The sequence below is a fragment of the Pelobates fuscus genome, chromosome 6, assembly GCF_036172605.1.
Source record: "Pelobates fuscus isolate aPelFus1 chromosome 6, aPelFus1.pri, whole genome shotgun sequence".
In the NCBI taxonomy this organism is placed as follows: Eukaryota; Metazoa; Chordata; class Amphibia; order Anura; family Pelobatidae; genus Pelobates; species Pelobates fuscus.
Window position 1 is genome coordinate 289,102,264 of NC_086322.1, and position 21,234 is coordinate 289,123,497.

A 21,234-nucleotide genomic window follows, 5' to 3' on the forward strand; every position below is an offset into this window, starting at 1 on the left:
AGATCTCACAATAAATATTTCTACAGGAATGTGTTCTAAAAATAAAAATACTTATTGTTTGTTAATTTATCATGGTAGAGCAGATATATTTGGTATGTGGATTTTTGCTATTTGAAATACAAAAGAGAAAACATTAGATGGAGCTATTGACATTTTTGACATCCTTTTCCTTTTTACGATAATATTTTCGGTTGCAGCCAGCAACTACATAACCCTCTTTCGTTAGCTAAAACTGGAAAGTCAATCTCAATAAAGTTTGAATGAATGTTCCTCTCTCAATGGTCCTTTAGACACTTTTGGCAGTTACAGTACATTGTATTTTTACAATTTCTATTTTATAAATGCAAAACGTGTGTATATATGTATAGAATTTTATTGATGACTTTGTGACACTGTGATGAATGACGGAACTTGAAATAAAGTTTATTGATTGACCTGTGAAATGCGTGGTCCCTTTCTCAGTCATTGACTAGTAATGTATAAATCTGGTGATGGTGATGGGATACTCTGATATTATCAAAGAGAAATTCATAACTTTAAATCTGAACCATTCGTGTAAAATCTGCTTTTGGCATTTTGCAACATGTAGTAATTGATGTTGTATAGGAGGTTTTCCTACCTTCCAATGATTGCCAAGTGGAGCCTTTTCATCTGGTGCCAACTGAACAGAGACTAATAGGGTAATTCAAAGTGAATTCAAAGTAAATTTCAAATCTAAGGCCAGGGTATCTGAATTCACATTGAATTATCACTTTAGTGAATAACCTTGTAAGTCTTGCCCGGTGTTGGGTAGAGAAACAAAAGAGCTGTTCAACACCCTAGGCATGATGGAACTCGGGCACCCCCTAATTTACATTTGCCCCACCCCTTCCTGTCAAGACCACACCTCTTCCTCTTAAAGACACACACTTTGACTAACAGACACACAGACTCACTGACAGTCACACACTCTCACATACACTGACAAACACACATACTCACCGATTTAACACAATCTGACAGATACACACACAATCACTCACTCACTCACAGACACTGACAGATACACTCACTGACAGACACGCACATACTCACTGACATACACACATAATCGCTCAGACACACACCCACCCACATTCACTGACAGACACTCACTCACAGACACACATTGACAGACATACACACATACACTGACAGTCACACATGCTCACTCAGACACACAACATTCACGACAGACACACACGCTCATTTCCACCCAACACTCATATAACTTATTTTTTTTTATTTTTTTTCATTTAAATCCACCCAGCCTCCCTACCTTCAGGAGAGCTGGGTGGATATTTCTCACCTGCGGTCCAGTGGGGCTGCTGGGCTAGCTGAGGCCGGGCTGTTGGGTAGACAGCCATGTGGGCAGGCGTGTGTGCAGGCATGCGGCCAGTTCTGTTCCAGGCAGTTGGGCGCGCAAAGCATGCAGTGAGGGTGCTAAGATCTTCCTGCTCAGTTCCCTCGCGCGTCACAGAGTAATGCCGGGAGTCGGAGTGACGTCATATTCCGGCTCCCTGCATTACTCTAGGGCGCGCGAGGGAGCTGAGCAGGAAGAGCTCACCACCCTCACTGCATGCTTTGCGCACCCGACCGCCTGGGACAGAACTGTCCGCATTCCTCAGGGGGCCCAAAGGTGGCCAGCTGGCCAGCTCTTGGGCCCCCTTAAAACGAGGCTAACAAGGGATTTGCCTGGGCATTTGGGGGCGGCATTTTTTGCCTCCCCCTGTAAAGTGCCGCCAAAGGTAAATGCCTTCTTAGCCTCGCGGAAGATACAGCGCTGATTACGTAGGAAAGTGTGATGTCACCCTGGACTGGAAATTACATGATACTAAAAGTGTTTTAAATTGATTTCTACATCACTTAGCTCGGCAAACTCTTCCATAGCAATTACCGGTGAGGCCCAGCCAATTGTGTCAGAACAAACATTATTATTTATTCTATAAACTCTGAATTCTACTGAATTGAAATCAAAATGGCAAATTTTAGGCAAAAAATAAAAAAAAGCTGGAAAATGTCTCCAACTTAGCTTATATTTCAGATTATTGAATAATTCTGCAACAACACATATTTTATGCTTTTTTTTTTTAAAGGACAAAAATGACTTTAATTTGATGTAACATATACATATATAAATTAAAATTTATTGTAAAAAATACAGACCGCTTCAAATCTCCTCCTGTCAGATGGAACACTCAGTACTTTAAATGTCTGTATGCACTGCTCACTTTGGCTGAGCACATGAGTCAGCTTACCTGTCAATGTGGGGACACTAATTCTGGCCCCAGCTGACAGAGGGGTACCAGAGGTATTGACTGATACCTTGAGCTCCCCAATTACAAGCAGGGGATCAGTCCCTGATGTTAAAATGTCGCTTGCAAATTATTCTGTCATGGGTCCTTAAGGCTGGGATAACCATGATAGAATAATTCCGTCATTGGTCAGGAAGGAGTTAATTTATTATCCTCCCCCCCTTGCTGCTTGCCCTTAGTCTCTGCAACAAAAACAGACATTATTTGTGATGGCTGCTGGGATTGGACAAAGGTTGATGGCAGATTTCCATTTTCCTCTCTACTTTAGTTCCCCCACTGCCTTAGGGTGAGATGCGTGGCTGCATGCCACGGAGTGGGGAGGCAGGGTCCAGCAGGGGCCAAGAAAATGCTTTGCCCAAGGTCTTATTAATATTATAGATCGCTCTGATCTATGGTCAATATTTCAACTTTAGTGAGTTACCCTAATCATCTACCCGTGAATTGACTGATTAGACTGAGCATTGAATGACAAGCCAATTGTGGTACGGACCTCTCTGCAATAGTAGGCCATGGATTGGCTGAGAGATTTCAGCCAGTTCCTGGAACTGATTAGATTGAGCATCGAATGACAAGCCAATTGTGGTACGGACTTCTCTGCAATAGTAGGCCATGGATTGGCTGAGAGATTTCAGCCAATTCCTGGAACTGATTAGATTGAGCATCGAATGACAAGCCAATTGTGGTATGGACTTCTCTGCAATAGTAGGCCATGGATTGGCTGAGAGATTTCAGCCAATTCCTGGAACTGATTAGATTGAGCATCGAATGACAAGCCAATTGTGGTACGGACTTCTCTGCAATAGTAGGCCATGGATTGACTGAGAGATTTCAGCCAATTCCTGGAACTGATTAGATTGAGCATCGAATGACAAGCCAATTGTGGTATGGACCTCTCTGCAATAGTAGGCCATGGATTGGCTGAGAGATTTCAGCCAGTTCCTGGAACTGATTAGATTGAGCATCGAATGACAAGCCAATTGTGGTACGGACTTCTCTGCAATAGTAGGCCATGGATTGACTGAGAGATTTCAGCCAATTCCTGGAACTGATTAGATTGAGCATCGAATGACAAGCCAATTGTGGTATGGACCTCTCTACAATAGTAGGCCATGGATTGGCTGAGAGATTTCAGCCAGTTCCTGGAACTGATTAGACTGAGCATCGAGTGACAAGCCAATTGTGGTACGGACTTCTCTGCAATAGTAGGCCATGGATTGGCTGAGAGATTTCAGCCAGTTCCTGGTTTCAATTAATGAAGGCAGTCAGTCAAGCAAGAAGGGCCAAATTCCTGGAGAAATCTGGGACACTCAGATATTAATCTTGACATTAATTATTTATTTACTTATTTTTAACACATTTTGTAATGGCTGCTTTAATCAAGAGCAATGCATTCTCATTCCCAGCATATTAGATAATGAACCATGTGTGACTTAACACACATCTCAAGTATATTACTTGCTCATATATAGGGACCTTTGTCATGTAGATTTCCAAATTGAAAGTAACAATGTTTTATTTTTAAAATTGCAATTGTCTCTCTCTGCAAGTAAAGCAGTTGTTCTAATTCAGAAATAAGAATGATAAAAAAAAATATTTATATAACAATATGCTCTTTGCCCACAAGGTGGCAGAATAACTTCATCAAATATCAATGTACATTTTTGTGTAATATTGAAGCTAATATGTATCCCAGTATCCCAAGTCTGATTGACAAGATAATAGGGAGATACATAGATAGAGAAATAGATAGAGACAGACAGACAGACAGATAAATAGATAGATTCAGACACAGACAGACAGATAAATAGATTCAGACACAGACAGGCAGACAGTCAGACAGACAGACAGATAAATAGATTCAGACACAGACAGTCAGACAGACAGACAGACAGACAGATAAATAGATTCAGACACAGACAGTCAGACAGGCAGACAGACAGATAGAATGTGTGTATCACACAGCTCCATGGAAATAAACCTAGCAGCTGTGTATTGTATATAAGTGAGGTATTCACAGCACTGTGAGAGGCGGATGAAAATATCTTTATCTGCAGATCTTCAATAATATTTATGGTAACGTGCAGAATATATGATGATATTACAGTGTGAATGGACATTTGAGTTAAACAGGAATACAGCTCACAGTAATGTGCAGTGCTTATAAATGTTTCACAGAGCTCCAAAGCAGTAAACTCACAGTATGCACAGTGTGAATTTGTGCATCACAGAGCTCCACAGCAATAAAACTCACAGAAACGTGCAATTGCAGTGTGCAGCATTTGAGGTATCATAAAGCTCCACAGCAATAAAACTCACAGAAACGTGCAATTGCAATGTGCAGCATATGAGGTATCATAAAGCTCCACAGCAATAAAACTCACAGAAACGTGCAATTGCAATGTGCAGCATTTGAGGTATCACAGAGTTCCACAGCAATAAATCTCACAGTAATGTGCTGTTTGTATAAGTCCCTCACAGAGCTCCAGAACATTAAACATCATAGTAATGTGGTGTGTGTGTACAGGGCCAGTGTACAGAGCCAGGCAAATTAGGCAGTCGCCTAGGGCGCAATGTTCTGGTGACCGACAGGAAGGGAGCGCTCTCCTCCTGCCAGTCACTGTATGTAGCTTGGCTGAGACACGGACCGCAGTGGAGGATCTTCTGTATTCTCTCCCTGGTCAAACAGGAAGTGCTCACTATGTCAGGGCTCCGCGGGCAGCGGTGAGGGGAGGCTGCAATCCTCTCGCAGCACTCACCCACGGTCCGTCGCTACCCGCGGTCCCCCCTCCTCTTACCGGTCGGCGAGCGGCATCCGCTCCTCTTGACACGCCGCTCGCGTCCTCTCCTCCTCCTCCCCCCAGCGGCAGCATGTCTAACGCTGCACGCTGGGAGCCGGCACCCATATCAGTACGCCGGGGTCACTCACATGACCCGGCGTTAAAGCGACAGTGCAACAATCACAGTGGGGGGTATAGATACCCCCCACGTGTGTTTGTTAATTCTGATTGGAAGTTATCCAATCAGAATTAAGGCAAGGATATTTATACTTACCTTTCCTGTCTCTCAGTGCCCTGTTGTGGTCTTTGCTTTATAGTATTGATTCTGAACGTGTGCTTTCTGGTTACGTACTCTCTGGCTTGTTTATCTGACTTTGTGACTTTCTCCTACCCTTTGACCTCGGCTTGTTTCTCGTTATTCTGTTTTCTGGTTCCCCTTACTCGGCTTGTCTCCTGACTATTCTGTGTGTGCTTAGCCCGGCCACTCTAAGGACCGGTACTGCACACTTTCTGTGTGTGTGTCTGTTAGCGTGTTGGGTTCCCCAAATCGTGACACACTAAGAGCACAAAACAGCTTCCTGTCAGACTGGGGAGATGAAACAGAAGATCCTCCACTGTGGTCAGTAGCTTGCCACGCTACATAGAGGGAGGTGAGCAGCCACCAAGGGGAGAGACCACAAGTGACCTGGGGGGGACAAAGAGGTGCATATATGCCTGAGGGGGGGAAAGGGGTACACAAGGGGCTGGGGGAAAAAGAGACACAAATGGGCTTGGGGGGAAAAAGTGACACATACACAGGGACTGGAGGACAAAGAGACACACAGAGGAGCTGGGGGGAAAATAGACACAAAAACTAGCTGGGGAGAAAGAGACACACAAAGGGTTTGGGAACAAAATGACACACACAGGGGCTTAGTGGGGACAAAGAGCCACACAAAGTGGCTGGGTGGAAAGAGACACACATAGGGGCTGGGGTGGAAGACACACAGATGGATTGGGTGAGAAAGAGACACACAGGGGCTGAGGAGGAGAAAGAGACACACAAAGGGGTTGAGGAAAATAGACACACAAAGGGATTGGGGGCGAAAGAGACCCACAGAGGGACTGTGAAAAAGGGAAAAATAGACACACAAAGGAGTTGGGGGAGAAAGACACACAAATTGGATCAAATACATTTTGGGGGTGAAGCTGGTCTTGCCTAGGGCCCAAAATAGTCTTGTACCTGTTCTGAGTGTGTATCACAGAGGTTCACAGCAAGAAAACTCACAGTAACATGCAGCATTGTGATTGTATCACAGAGCTCCAAAACAATAAAACTCACAGTAATATGCTGAGCTCCACCACAATAAAAGAAAAAAACTGAATGCATAACACTGTGTTCTGAAAAAAAGCCGTGCCTCTGAAAATGCGAGTGAGGTGGTATATTTAGTACATTATAGACACATTTCCTGGACGTCTATTCGCTGAAGTATAAGATGTTTTGTGCTGACAACTGACTTTAACTTATGGCTAAAATACCCAAGAAACGTTAACCTTCATTTCGCAAGTCAGCTCTCTACAGCTCACGGTTTATGTACAAGATCATATGACTTGTAGGCACGAAAGCAGAAACTAACAATATAACTAGTGATGTCCCGAACAGTTCGCCGGCGAACATAGCGTGTTCGCGATCGCGAACACGCGCGATGTTCCGTCCGCCCCCTCTTCGTCATCATTGAGTAAACTTTGACCCTGTACCTCACAGTCAGCAGACACATTCCAGCCAATCAGCAGCAGACCCTCCCTCCCAGACCCTCCCACCTCCATGACGAATAGGGGGTGGACCGAACATCGCGCATGTTCGCGACTGCGAACACGCTATGTTCGCCAGCGAACGGTTCCCGGCGAACTGTTCGGGACATCACTAAATATAACACACACAAGCAGAAGAAAAAAGCCATTTCTAGGACTAAACCATTCAATTCTATACACGTAGTATTTGCACAACAAAAAACAAGCAAAAAACACCCCTGTATTGATACCATCACTTTAAAGAGTTATTCTACGCACTACAACAACGTTATCTACCTGAAGTAGTTATGGTGCAAATAATCTGGCCCTGCAGCCTTTTTTTTATTTTTTGAAAGTTCAAAGGAACCCGATAGGATAGGAATATAAACCTTAAAATCTTAGAAATATTAAAACTATAGTGCCCCTGTCATTAGTTATATATTGGTCGTCCCACACCCATTTGCAATACAAAAGGATAAAAGAAAAGATTTACTTAACTCTCTCAAGCGCCGAGACTCCTTTGGTGCTACTCACCTCTCCAACTTCTGTGATGTCATCGAGAAGACGTGGCCTCTTTCGGCGACGGCCCAGTTCAATGTTGCTCATAGGTTTGAAGAGTTAAACGTACAGAACCACTGCACCCACGCCAGTTCGTTCAGATGAAGTGGTCTGGGTGACTTAAGTCTCCTTTTAATAATAAAAGTTTTCTAGTCTTCAAAAAACACTGCAGTTATTCTCATAACCAGGCATACCCTGACGTCACGAGTACAGATGACAGTGCTGATGGAGACTTGGCACTGGAGAGAAGGTAAATATATTGTTTTAATTTTAAATTGTACTGCAAACCAGGGCCGTCTTTAACGTCGGGGAAACGGGGAAGTACCCCAGGTCCAGTTACTCCTGGGGGGCCTCAAAGCAGCTGCCCCGTGCCCTCAATTTATTTTAGCAGCTCCATGGACCCGCTGCACACTAAGGAGACCCATCAGGTAGCTCATGCTTTGAAAACATACAACAAGTATATATAAAACAGGTTTATATAAAAAAAAAAAGGGGGGGGGGGCAATAATGAAAAGCAGTATTGATTACATAATCTATTGACCTAAAGATTGTATGAAAAGAAGAAAAAAGACAATTAGTATTTTAGGAATAGGTGATACATCTCGGGAATACATTAGTATAAATCATTAAAAGATACAAATACTCAAAATATATATAAAAAGATGTGAAAAATATATTAAATTTTTTTATTTATAAAAGAGCTAAAAATTCCAATGGAATCAATCCATTTATACTTGTTGTATGTTTTAGATATATACTTGTTATATTATGTTTTAGACTAATCACCCTGATTTTACTTTGTAAACCGTATTATATGTACTATATAATAGTTCTTTGGTGTGATATTCCTTTTTATGTCTCATCCACATATATATTCTACATACATACATAATATTTTAATATATATTTTTTAATATATATTTTTTCTTATATTTTTTTCGTATTGTATTTTATATACCAGCTTGACAAGCCAGATATGTGGACATATTATGTAGCAGCAATAAAGTTTGCTTGCGTTCCAAAGTCATCACGCCGTTACGTCGACGCGCATGTGCAGACACTGCGCATGGACGTGGCTAGGCATATTTAAATGCCGGAAAATGAAGACAGAACAAGCTCCTGAGGAAGTCTGAAGCAAGACGAAACGCGTTGAGCAGATAGTCACCCCCGGAAGGACTCCAGTATAGAATGATTTGAAGACTGACTCCCTGGTTCCTGATCTTTGACGGCATGCGGAGCAAGCCCTGTTGAGGCACAGAGACTTATACTGCTGACTGTTGTTCCTGGGGACTAACCCCACATTGAGGCAATAAGCGCTTGTGCAAATATTGATTTATTTCAATTGTGCCATTACTTTTGTGAGCGTTCCTACTTTTTTTTCTTTTAATATTTTGTGTGTATTAAAGTTTGCACTGTGATTTCTCTTTCTCTTTCCCATGTGAGTTTGATTCTTAACTCTGCATTTTGGTAACTATAACAACCTTTCACTTTTGGTTTATACAGTTTGCTTGCACTTGGTTCTATTGGAGGTATACAGGGAGTGTTTCCCGGTTTTCAGTTGCTGGCCTCCACTTATTTGCACTTTGTTATTCTCACTTACCCATTATTTTTGTTGTCTGTCAGTATATGTGACTGTGTGTGTCAGTATGTCTGTCTGTGTTAGTGTCTGTGTGTGTCAGTATAAAAGAAATATCTACAGGCAAACAGTAGGCGCTATATATTTAGTGATAGTGAACACAAATATTTACTTATTACAAGTGAAGCAATAATAAAAAGCTGCACCTTAAAGTGTAAAATAGCTCAAAAAACACCACTATACATACATTGCAGGAAAAATAAGGTGCGCTATGACTTTAAATAACTTAATAGTGTCCAATACAATAATAATTCTTAATATTATTGTTAAAAGTGCATGTGCAATGTGCAACACGTGAAGAAAATGGGGTAGCAAATCCACACTCACAATTTTAACGCCACTGGCGTGGATCACCCCTCAGGGCTATGCAAATATGTAAAACAAACACAAAAAAAAAAAAGATCATAGGGTAATATGTCTTTAAAACTAGAAGTATATGTAAGGGGAAAAATTCACACTTACAAAAGTAGAGCAGTAAAAGTCTGCGTGATGACGCGTTTCGCCAGATTGGCTTCCTCTGATCTGAGGAAGCCAATCTGGCGAAACGCGTCATCACGCACGACGTCACCACGTGATCGCTCCGAAACCCAGAAGTATTGACTCGAGGTGATAATACTTATCAACCGGCGGATACAAACAGCACATATCGTGACCGCTGGACGAGGAGAATCATTTGGACTGGTGACTTAGAAGCTAATTTTATACATTTTATCACTTGGTGTGAATTACTTTTTAAATTCTTTATTCAAATAAAGTGCTTCAGAAGGATTTGTCTGCTGTCCTGAATACTAAAGGTCTCTGAGTCCTGAGATAAGAGGACTTCTGCCATCATAGTTAGAGCAGACTTTTACTGCTCTACTTTTGTAAGTGTGAATTTTCCCCCTTACATATACTTCTAGTTTTAAAGACATATTACCCTATGATCTTTGTTTTTTTGTGTTTGTTTTACATATTTGCATAGCCCTGAGGGGTGATCCACGCCAGTGGCGTTAAAATTGTGAGTGTGGATTTGCTACCCCATTTTCTTCACGTGTTGCACATTGCACATGCACTTTTAACAATAATATTAAGAATTATTATTGTATTGGACACTATTAAGTTATTTAAAGTCATAGCGCACCTTATTTTTCCTGCAATGTGTGTGTCAGTATGTATGTGTGTGTGTCCATATGTCAGTCAGTATATGTGTCTCTGTGTGTCAGTGTGTGTGTCAGTGTGTCTGTGTATGTGTCAATATGTCTCACAGTGTACGTGTCTGTTTGTGTGTGTCAGTATGTCTATCAGTGTTTGTGTGTCTATGTGCATGTCAGTATGTCTGTCAGTGTGTATCAGTTTATGTGTCTGTGTCAGTATTTCGGTCAATATATCTGTCTGTGTCAGTTTGGGTATTTGTTTGTGTCTGCGTGTGTATCTGTGTAAATGCATATCTGCATGGTGTGTCAGTGTTTGTATCTGTGTATCTGCATGTGTGTCAGGTTGTGTATCTGTCTTCATCTGTGTCAGTCTGTGCATCTGTATGTGTATGTGTGTCAATGAATATATTTGTGTCTCTATATCTGCATGTGTTTCAGGGTATTTAAGTGTAAGTGTGTATATCTGTGTATCTACATGTGTTTTAGAGTGTGTGTGTATGTGTGTGTATTTGTATCACAGTGTTTGGCAGTGTACGTGAATATGTGCATACATCTCAGCATTCAAACGCTAACACTACATACAAACACACCCCTGCATTCAAACTTTAACACTACATAAAAACACACCTCTGTTTTAAATACCAAAAATAAACATTAACACATCCTTGCATTCAAAAACCAACATTACACATAAATGCATTCTGTATTCAAACGCCAGCAACATATACAACCACACCCCTGCATTCACACAGACATACTCCATACAAAAACATGGTTACATTCAAACACACAAACACTGCTCAGTGCTAAATACAACCTTACAAGCATGGGAAAATGGTAGAGCCCCAGGTGGCAAAGCATTGTAGGAGCTGCATGACGGATGGGCATCTACCTTGCCATTGTAAGGTCCCAATAAATTCTTGCATCAGAGCCCTCCCTACTTTAGCTCCGCCACTGCGCTGGGGTGGAGGCAATGATTGCATGCTAGGGAAAAGAAACTAGGGACTGGCTTTGTATAGTGTTAGGAACACAGATTTTAATTCCTTATTCTACGGGGTCCCTTAAAGAAATATTTGAACAAACGTTAGTAAATGCATATTATTTTGCAACAAATATTTATTTGCAATCAAAAATAGATGTATTTTTCGGACATAGAGTTCCTCTTTAAATTTTGAATTACTGAGACGGCAAGATTTTTTCTTATTAATTAAAATCCGTAACAGTAACATTACTTCCTCTTTTCTTAACTAAAAACGTGTGTAGTGATGTAGGAGGATCACTCCCACAGTTACAGAGTGATTTGGGAAATGTCAAGCGTTTCTCATTTAAAGATTACTCACTTCTAATCCTTGTCTAAGAGCAAACAGTGGATAAATGTATTAATGAACTCAAAGAATGTCGGGCTATACATCAGAAATAAACAGTTCCGATAAGAGGTATGTTTATTCATTAATATTATTGTTTTTGCAATGGAAAGTCGTCAGATTTTTTTCATGAACTGAAAAAGGACAGGTAGGTAACAGAAAGATACAAAGAGAGAGAAGAACAACCAGCTGGCCACCGGCAAGATAAATACAGACAGATAATGAGATATATACACAGACAGACAGCTACAGCAAAATAAATGCAGACAGAGACAGATAATGAGATAGACAGACAGACAGGTACAGCCAGCTAACAACCAAAACGATTAATGCAGACAGATAATGACAGACAAACACAGACAGACACAGATAATGAGAGAGACCGACAGACAGATAAATAGACAGACAAACAGAGACAGACACAGATAATGAGAGAGACCGACAGACAGATAAATAGACAGACAAACACAGACAGACACAGATAATGAGAGAGACAGACAAACACAGACAGACACAGATAATGAGACCGACAGACAGACAGACATACAGATAGAAAGACAGACAGGCAGATAGATAGACAGACAGATAGATAGATAGATAGATAGGGATAGTTCATTCTTGGTATCCCGTTTCTGGGACTGCACTCAAGGCATTCAGCCTCTGAGTCGGTTTACCGATTAAGTGACAAGGCAGCCATGAGCCTGTGATATTACGTGGGGGACATGTATGTATAATATTTTCTAAATTTATTTCACAGATTCTTAGGACAGAACTACATTTTTAAGAGTTTCATTCCAAGAATAAAAAGTGTCATGCAGGATTTTTTTTTAGCATATTCCAACCCAGTTCCTTCAAACAGAAAACAGCTTCTAATTCTCATTATAGAGTGCTTGCTTCTTTCGTTAACAATCGGACTCTTGATGTACAAGTGGTTCTCAAGCTATTTGGAATATGACTCCCAACCAGTGATCATACTGACAATAATCGTAGTCATCTTTCAATTTTGCCTTCTTATCCTGGTGCATCCCATTCGTTGTGTAATAAGCATTATCCTGCCTTCCATTGGCACCAAACAAGGTCGTAATTTCCTATGGTCTGCAAGCTTTGTGGCGATAATGTTCAACATCATCCCAAACATTGTTATAAATCTGAAAAACGTTTTTCACACAATGAAATGCATCGCCCAACATTCTTCAGAAAGTCTTTTAAACTCAACGGATGTCTTTCAAAACATTGTTAGAGACATGACTGGCAGGTTAACAGACTTTAAAGATAAGGTAGTGCGTTTAAGTTTGTCGACAACCACTAGGGATATGAAGATTGATGCAAACATTGATAAATCAATAATCTCGCGTCAGATAATAAAACTGTCAGAAAATGTAAACGAGGAATTTACGAGTGTTGAATCACAACTCAAGGATGGTGTATTGACCTGCAACAAGGTTCTGGCTGTGTGTCTTGGCCTATATCTTCTATGGAATGCCATTTGGTATCTACAAAGATACTTAACTGACCTTGAATTTGACAACATGTATATCACAAAACAGCTCAAAATATTAGCCTTGAAGAAACATGCTTCAGGTCTATTACCTAGTTCCTCCAAATGGCTAATAAGATCAACAGGAGTCAAGCTTTCAAGAGAAGAAATCTGCATTTCTCTGGTACAATTTTTGATACTCTCTTTGTTCATATTATTGACTGTTTTGACTATCGTTGCTGACCACATTGCTTACCAATTTGCACTGGCAGTGGGAGCCTGGGTCAGTGATCTGCCGGCCATGCCTATTGCTCTTCAAATAAAATATGACGTAAGTATATTTTTCAGTATTCTCGTTTAGATCTACAGTTGAATGTGTTACAACTTTTCATGCTCAAACAGAACAAACACACATACAAAATCGGGTGATAATCAAAATATGTCTCATCAGCTATGGGTCCAAAATACAAAGGAGATCAAAGCTAAATCTGCCTCTGTGAAGGCTCAGTAACATGTTCCTTATGGGGCAACATGGACTTTGGGCACATATTATGGTCATGTAGATATTCCTTTCTCTGAGTTGAATTTTATGAACGTCTACAGAATCTCTCTCATTTCTCAATCAGAAAACACTTTCCTTTTGCTTTATAGATATATTTTCATGGTTTTGTGAATAAATCTGGGGATAAGACCGAATCATAGGGAGTATCATAAGTTGATAAGTTTGGCTGCCTAGGGATACAGCTCCTTGGTATTTGGATGATTATTTTTGGTATATTTTCTACATAATATTTGACTTAATATTTGTGATAATATCTGTGAATTTTTTAGCCATAGTTCATTCTCAATTTTCATATGGAAAAATAATTCACCCAGTTATAGAGATGTCTATGAATTGCAGAATATCCATGATGTTTAATTAAAAACAAAATATCATAATATCCATGATGTTTAATTAAAAACAAAATGGTTTCTAAGACAATTTCACACCCTACTTCCACCACTGGTTTCAAAGACTTACATTGTGCTAATAACAAAAGACAAAATAAATAAATAAATGCACCGTGGGAGTAGCTGGGGTCCTAATGTAATATTCAGGGGGAGGACCATTGACAGTTAATGGATACCCCCAAGATTCTAATTTAATTCTCACTTCTCTGAAGACTTTACTGCCAAAGCGCTCTGATTGGTTGGCTTACCAACCAGGGTGCTTTTACCGATATTACATAATGTGGGTAGTTTAGCGAGAGGAATCATGAATACAGAAAGTACCTCCCATCGACATCCAACGTGCCTTATTCGCAAGTGGTCACAGGTTTTTAGCACATTTCCCTGTAAATGGCCAAATGTTACTTTGTTATACGAACAAGAAAACATTTGTTGTTTTGTGTGAATAGGTCATGCTGCTTTGAGAATTTGAGAAACAGAAACACAGATTGCCAACAGTAAATTGGGAAACAATTTCACAAAGTTTAAATATATTCTGGATCATTGGGGAATTAATCAAACAGATTACTGTGTCTGTACTCATCTGATTACTTGTCTAAGCAGTGGCTGCTTCTTATTACGATTGAACTTAGAATGTGCATAATATATAAAATGAATCTGACGCAGTTAAATGTGTTGCGTACAGTTAGTTTGTGTCAGTAGTAACTTTTCGAAAGTAGGTTGGTTGTATTTTTTTTTTAAAGGATCACTATAGGGTTAGGAACACAAACATGTATTCCTGACCCTGTAGAGTTAAAACCACCATCTAGCCCCTGGGCCCCTCATGCCTCCATAAATATAGCAATATCTTACTGTATTCAAGCCTGAAGCTGTAGATCTGCATGCTGTTTGCCTCAGAAAAACAAGCTGTCTGCTGATATCTTTAGAAGTGGTAAATAAATTGTTGCGGCGCACTCAGACTGCAAAAAATATAATACAAAGATGGCTACTAAAATGCCTATCTAAGAATAAATATGGGGATTTGGTTCCACCATATGGCCATATGTTGTTAAGCCCACCACTACTTTCAAAGTACCCCAATATCGGTGGGTCCTACGCTAAAATGTGGGGGGCAAATTAAATAGTACTGATGTTAAAAATAAAGTGTTAAATTAAATCCTAGTAAGAGCATAGTGAGTATACACTACACCAAACATCTCTTTTTGATTTATCAAATAAAAAACTTGCCATGATGCACAGGGGCGGTACTGAGGTATTGAAACCCTATTATTAACAAAAAACACAAAGACAATTATAAGGAAAAAAAAGAAAAATAAAATAAGGGATAGCACAAATCATGTGTGCTTTTCTATGTTTTATTCAATTTTATAAGTTCCAGAGAAGTAACAGTTTTCCTATGAGAAGCCCTAACAATTTTAAGGAAGTGGCTTATACATTTTTGGGATGGCACAGTCAAAAGTCTATTCCTCTCTCTGATTATGCCTCTTTAGATGCTGATAAGTAGTTTGTGGTGCACATACGCAAGAGTATTAAGCATTGGGGGGGTATGTGGCTCCAAACAGGCCCGGACTGGCCATCGGGCATACCGGGCAAATGCCCGGTGGGCCGCGATGGCCGTGGGGCCGAGGCCGGCAGGGGAGATCACAGGATCTACCCTGCCAGCCCCTGCAGGGCCAGCGCTACCCAAGCACCGGCCCTGCTGTGTATCTCCATGGGCCGGTGGGGAGATCAAAGATCTCCCTCACCGGCCCAGAGACACTGACAGGCGGCCGCCGGCAGGAGAGGGTGTGAGGTAGGAAGGCAGGCGAGAGGACCGGCGGAGCTCTAGCCAGCAGCTCCGCCGGGTCCTCTCGCGAGGTCTAAGCGTTGCCAAACACACACAGCGCACTCAAACACACACAGCGCACTCAAACACACACAGCGCCCTCAGACACACACAGCACCCTCAGACACACACACAGCACCCAAACATACACAGCACACTCAAACACACACAGCGCACTCAAACACACACAGCACCCTCAGACACACACACAGCACCCCCAGACACACACACACAGCACCCCCAGACACACACACACAGCACCCCCAGACACACACACACAGCACCCCCAGACACACACAGAGCACCCCCAGACACACCGCACCCCCAGACACACACAGCACCCTCAGACACACACAGCACCCTCACACACACACACAGCACCCTCAGACACACACACACAGCACCCTCAGACACACACAGCACCCTCAGACACACACAGCACCCTCGCTCACACATATACAGCACACTCCCACACACACACACACACACACACACACACACACACACACATATATATATATATATATATATATATATATGAGCTCTTTCTAATTTTATTTGTCTGTTAACTCACTGAGGGTTATTTTATTTATATATATATATATATATGTATATATATATATATATATATATATATATATATATAAATAAAATAACCCTCAGTGAGTTAACAGACTAAGAAAATTAGAAACCTAGAATGTGACGGCACATAAAAACACCCTCACACACAGCACCCCTCTTACATACACACACACTGCACCCCTCACGCATACAATATGTCCAAATATATATATACACACACACTAAAGCACCCCTCACACTGCACCACTACACACATTACGCTCCAGATACACGCTAGATCCCTTACCCTATATGCACTCTTAATCCTCTACACACACACACACACACAATCTCCTATACACACTCTGGGTCCTTTACACAGTAGATCTCCTACACACACACTACATTCCTTGTCAGCAAACACATACAACATTCTCTAAACACACCCTCTCTACAACCCCTACACACACTACATCACCTATACACACACACTTCAACCCGTATGCACACACTCGCTACATCCCCTATAACACTATGCTCCCTATACACACACTCTCTACAGCCCCTAGCCACACATATTACACCACAAACACAAATGAAATTGACCTATTTACACAATACCACACCACACTCTACACACACGCAATCCCTCAAGCAGGCTCCAAACACATGCACCATACACTTTCCTGGCCCTTTTGTCCTCTGGTATCCCACTTGTGGAGACACCAGAGACAATTTAAAAGCAAACACAGCGCAAGCATGTTATTAAATTTGCTTGCGCTGCGCAGAACAAATTCAGGGCCTTTTTCTAATGCCAGAGCTCTTCAGCGGGGCTCTGCGCATTGAACCAACTTGCTCACTTTGAGAGGGGGCGTGCTTGTCATTAGTGATGACAAAACACACCCTCTCTGGCCCCGCCCCCTTAGGGGGCCGCTCTGATTGAAAAATGCCTGGGCCTAATTTTTTTCCCAGTCCGGCCCTGGCTCCAAATACCAGGTGTACTCAAAGTAAATTTATCATTACTTAATATATAACTAAGTAACACAAAAAACACAGAAATATCATTTAAAGGGAATCTGGTAACCATTGTGTAAATTGGCAAAATAAGAAAATGAGTTTCAATAGTTTAAAAGTACACAAGTAAAACTGAACGTTGATGAAAGGTCAAACATTAGGCTAGATTATTAAATGGAAATGTGCGGTGAAGGCATATTAGACTGCATGCATGTAGGAAAAAGTAAAAAAAAACTGTAAAGAAGCGTAAAAAAGGGTAAACAATGTTCTGGTTAGGGGATGGATTCATTTAATATACCCCAGATTAAAACGTGCATGCATATAATTGTGATTTTTTTCTTTGGGGTATAACTAAGAGATTGTAAAAGCTGCAGATATTTTGTCTGAAACCTTTGCAAGCCCTCCCCTTCTAGCCCCGCCCAGGCTTGCTGTGGCTGTCCAATCAGAGACTTCTCAATGCAGCTCAATGAGGAGTATCAGACCCAATTGTCTGACTCAGTGTGGGGTGAAATAAAATGGGAAAGTGAGGGGGTAAAGCAGGCTGTTATAAAGATAGATAGAGAGGAGATAACTCATGCTTTTACTTTTTGTTTTGATTTTTATCCAGGCTACGGTGAAGGCTTTCTTAATAATTGAGAGTAACATTGCAATAAACCAGGAATATCTGTGGAAAATGAATTTTGCTGAATCCAAATGTTGTCAACGTCCAAGTCCTCCCAATGTGTCTGCCATAATCACCTTTGGATTTATTTACAGTTTTTTGTTCGTCATGATACTTTTGCAAGCCTACGCACATCGATTGCGCAGAAAAATGTCGGCATTGTTTTACCCGAAACGAGAGGAGGAACGAGTTTCGTATCTCCTTGAAAAAATAATACACAAGCATGCTGTGGATGATATGTATCAAACTAATGCTCCATTTGAGTAAGGATAAATTGGTCTCAACGATTTATCTCGTAGAATACGGATGAGTAAATGTTGGCATTATGGATATTAATGTATTTATTATTAAACAGTTATTTTATTGAGCTCTTATGCTGAGTGCTTTACAATAGAAGAAAACCTGATACCATTGGCTACTATGATCAGAGTAAGCTCTTTATTATAAGGGAGCCTACAAAGATCCTCGCAGGTGGTAGCACCAGAGGAGGTTGTGCGTGTGTGTATGTCTGGCTGTGTGTCTGTTTGATAATGGGTGTGTGTGTATCTGTGGGTGTGTCTGTTTGACAGTGTGTGTGTGTATCTCTGGCTTTGTGTCTTTTTGACAGTGGGTGTGTGCATGTCTAGCCATGTGTCTGTTTGACAGTGTGTGTGTGTGTATTTTTAACTATGTGTGTGTGTTTGTATATCTGGTTGTGTGTCTGTTTGACAGTGTGTGTATGTATCTAACTAACTAACTAACTAACTAACAATGTGTGAGAGTACGTATGTCTGTCTTTGTGTCTGTTTGACAAAGTGTGAATGTGTCTCTGCCTATGTGTGTGTGTCTGACAGTGTATGAGATTGTTTTTTATTATGTATGCATGCCAAACTGTGTGTCTGTTTGACCCTATGTGTGCGCATAAATGTTTATTTAGGTGAGGGGCTCCAGGAGAAGAAGCGGGTCCAGCCAATATTTTTTTAAGGGGCCTTGCGATTTCTGAAAGCAATTGAGGGTGGTTTAGTAGTAGCAACATTTTGGAAATGTTAGCTAAGTGAGATTGGGGTGCAGGAATCAAACTGGTGAAAGAATGAATTCCTGATGTTCTTTGTAACTGGAGCTTAGATTAGAATGTATACCTTTGTACGATCAATTTGTGCACTTTCAGATTGTGCTTATAAAATCTTTAAATTACTGCAGAATGTATTAGGTTACAGGGCTGGCTATTCCATCAAGCTTCCTGGGCGGTGGCCAAGTCCGTTAGTGCTCAGGAGGTGCCTGAGATAGCAATCAGATGTTTTCCATGAGAAATAGGGCCTGAACAATCTTCCACATCTACACGCCCTGGAGGAAGGAGGCATCCAGAGATATTGTTACATCCCAGGATGCTCCCAAAAAAGTCAAGCTTTTAGAGACCGGACTAATCTGTCCACTAGAGGTCCACTAAAGCTATAAGCCATATAGAGATACTTTGGCCAACTGCTTTTCACCACCAAAGTAATCTTTGTCTAATGTACCCTTCAATCCTCTTAGAATTGCTGAGTAATCACAAGTTCAGTTCTGCCCGATCATAGCCCTTTAAAATGCATTTCTCAATTTTAAGCAAATAGCCCCCTAATGTTTTAAGCAGCCATGAAGTGAGATAACTGCGTAACTGCGTTGGTCACAGAGAATGCATATGCATCTTCGGTAAAACTCTGATTTATATTAACCAAAACATCTGTCATATCTTATTGACTTTCCGACAAGCACCAGCATCAGAGCTTTGACTTACTTTCAGTCCTCTTATAAATATAAAATGAGGTATTTGTTTAAGGAATAAAAATGAAAAATGAAGCCATGTGTCTAAGACTGTGAAGCTGTAATTAAGTCGGGTTATAAATATACAGAATTCCCAGAAAGCAGAGGGAGGCCTTTCTAAATCATTTCGAAGGATGTTTTCCAAAATATAAAAAAGCAAAATGACTAAAATATTAATGTTGCGTGCATCCTTTTTTTTATCAAGTACTTACCAAGGAATAAAACAGAATCATCTAACTCTAACTGATGAAGTGTGGGCCTAAATAAACTCAGAGTTGCTGCAAGAAAATAATAACTATAATTGATGTAACATTTCAATCTAGATATTCCTGGACATGTGCAGTTCGTTTCGGTCCGAATTAAAATGCGGGTGCTTCCGAATGTCCGAATAGTTGAATTGCCGAAGTGCCGAATTGCTGAAGTCCTGAAGTGCCGAAATTACTGAATTTCCGAAGTGTAGTAGTGCCGAAGTGCCGAATTGCTGAAGTGCCGAAGTTCCGAAGTTGCCGAAGTTCCAAGGTGTCAAAGTGCCGAAGCACAGTATTGCCTTAGTACGAATATACTTACCCAGTGAAAGAAGAAGAATGTTACACTGTATACAATTTCAAATAAAAAGTATACAAGCATAGACAGGATTCAGCTGTAAGCATTTGCAACACTTACAACAATCAAGTAACATACATTCATATAAAATGTAAGTTACTTAGCCAGTCAGTGTAATGACAGGAATGAATAAGTAGATAACTCCCTAATTCCCACGGTATTAGGGAGCTATCTACTAAAAGGCTGAAAGACCGAAGTTGGTCTTTCAGCCAAATTTACTAATACTAAGTAAAGATTACTTAGTATTAGTAAATTATGCCCCTACTCGCTATACCGCGAGTAGGGGCATGTCTATTAAACAGTGAGCAGCCTGTGGCTGCTCACTGTTATAAAAAACCCCCAAAATAAAAAAGGGTCCCCCCTCCCTGAGCGGGTGGGGGCCCTAAAGTAAAAAAAGGGGGGAAGACCTATTGTCCTCCCCACCGGCCCCCACCCCTGAGTGGTGGGTGGGGGCCCTAAACACAAATTGGGGGGGGACCTAATGTCCTCCCCCCCTGGCCCCCACCCCTGAGCGGTGGTTGGGGGCCCTAAATACAAATTGGGGGGACCTAATGTCCTCCCCCCTGGCCCCCACCCCTGAGCAGTGGGTGGGGGCCCTAAACAAAAATAAGGGGGGACCTAATGTCCTCCCCCCCTGGCCCCCACCCCTGAGTGGTGGGTGTGGGCCCTAAATACATATTTAACCCCCCTCCCGCCAGGTGATTAGGGGTCCAAAAAACCCTAGTCACCCCTCCCCCAAAAATAAACTCCTACCTACCCCCTTCACCCTAAAAATAATGAGGGGGGGGGGGCGTT

At 41.2% G+C, this 21,234-nt stretch overlaps 1 protein-coding gene across 1 annotated transcript; it reads left to right on the forward strand.

Moving 5' to 3' along the window:
- The first annotated feature begins 11,602 nt into the window (after positions 1-11,602).
- On the forward strand, positions 11,603-18,324 carry OCSTAMP (osteoclast stimulatory transmembrane protein). The gene is made up of 3 exons (XM_063425904.1): positions 11,603-11,643; positions 12,329-13,379; positions 18,004-18,324. The coding sequence occupies exons 1-3, from the start codon at positions 11,603-11,605 to the stop codon at positions 18,322-18,324; spliced, it is 1,413 nt and encodes a 470-aa protein (XP_063281974.1).
- The last annotated feature ends 2,910 nt before the right edge of the window (positions 18,325-21,234 follow it).

Excerpts from the sequence above, each read along its gene's own strand:
- OCSTAMP (XM_063425904.1), top strand. The coding sequence starts at position 11,603 with ATGTCGGGCTATACATCAGAAATAAACAGTTCCGATAAGAG. Across the intron at positions 11,644-12,328 it reads ATAAACAGTTCCGATAAGAG|ATTCTTAGGACAGAACTACA; the intron begins GTATGTTTATTC and ends TTTATTTCACAG. Across the intron at positions 13,380-18,003 it reads CTCTTCAAATAAAATATGAC|GCTACGGTGAAGGCTTTCTT; the intron begins GTAAGTATATTT and ends ATTTTTATCCAG.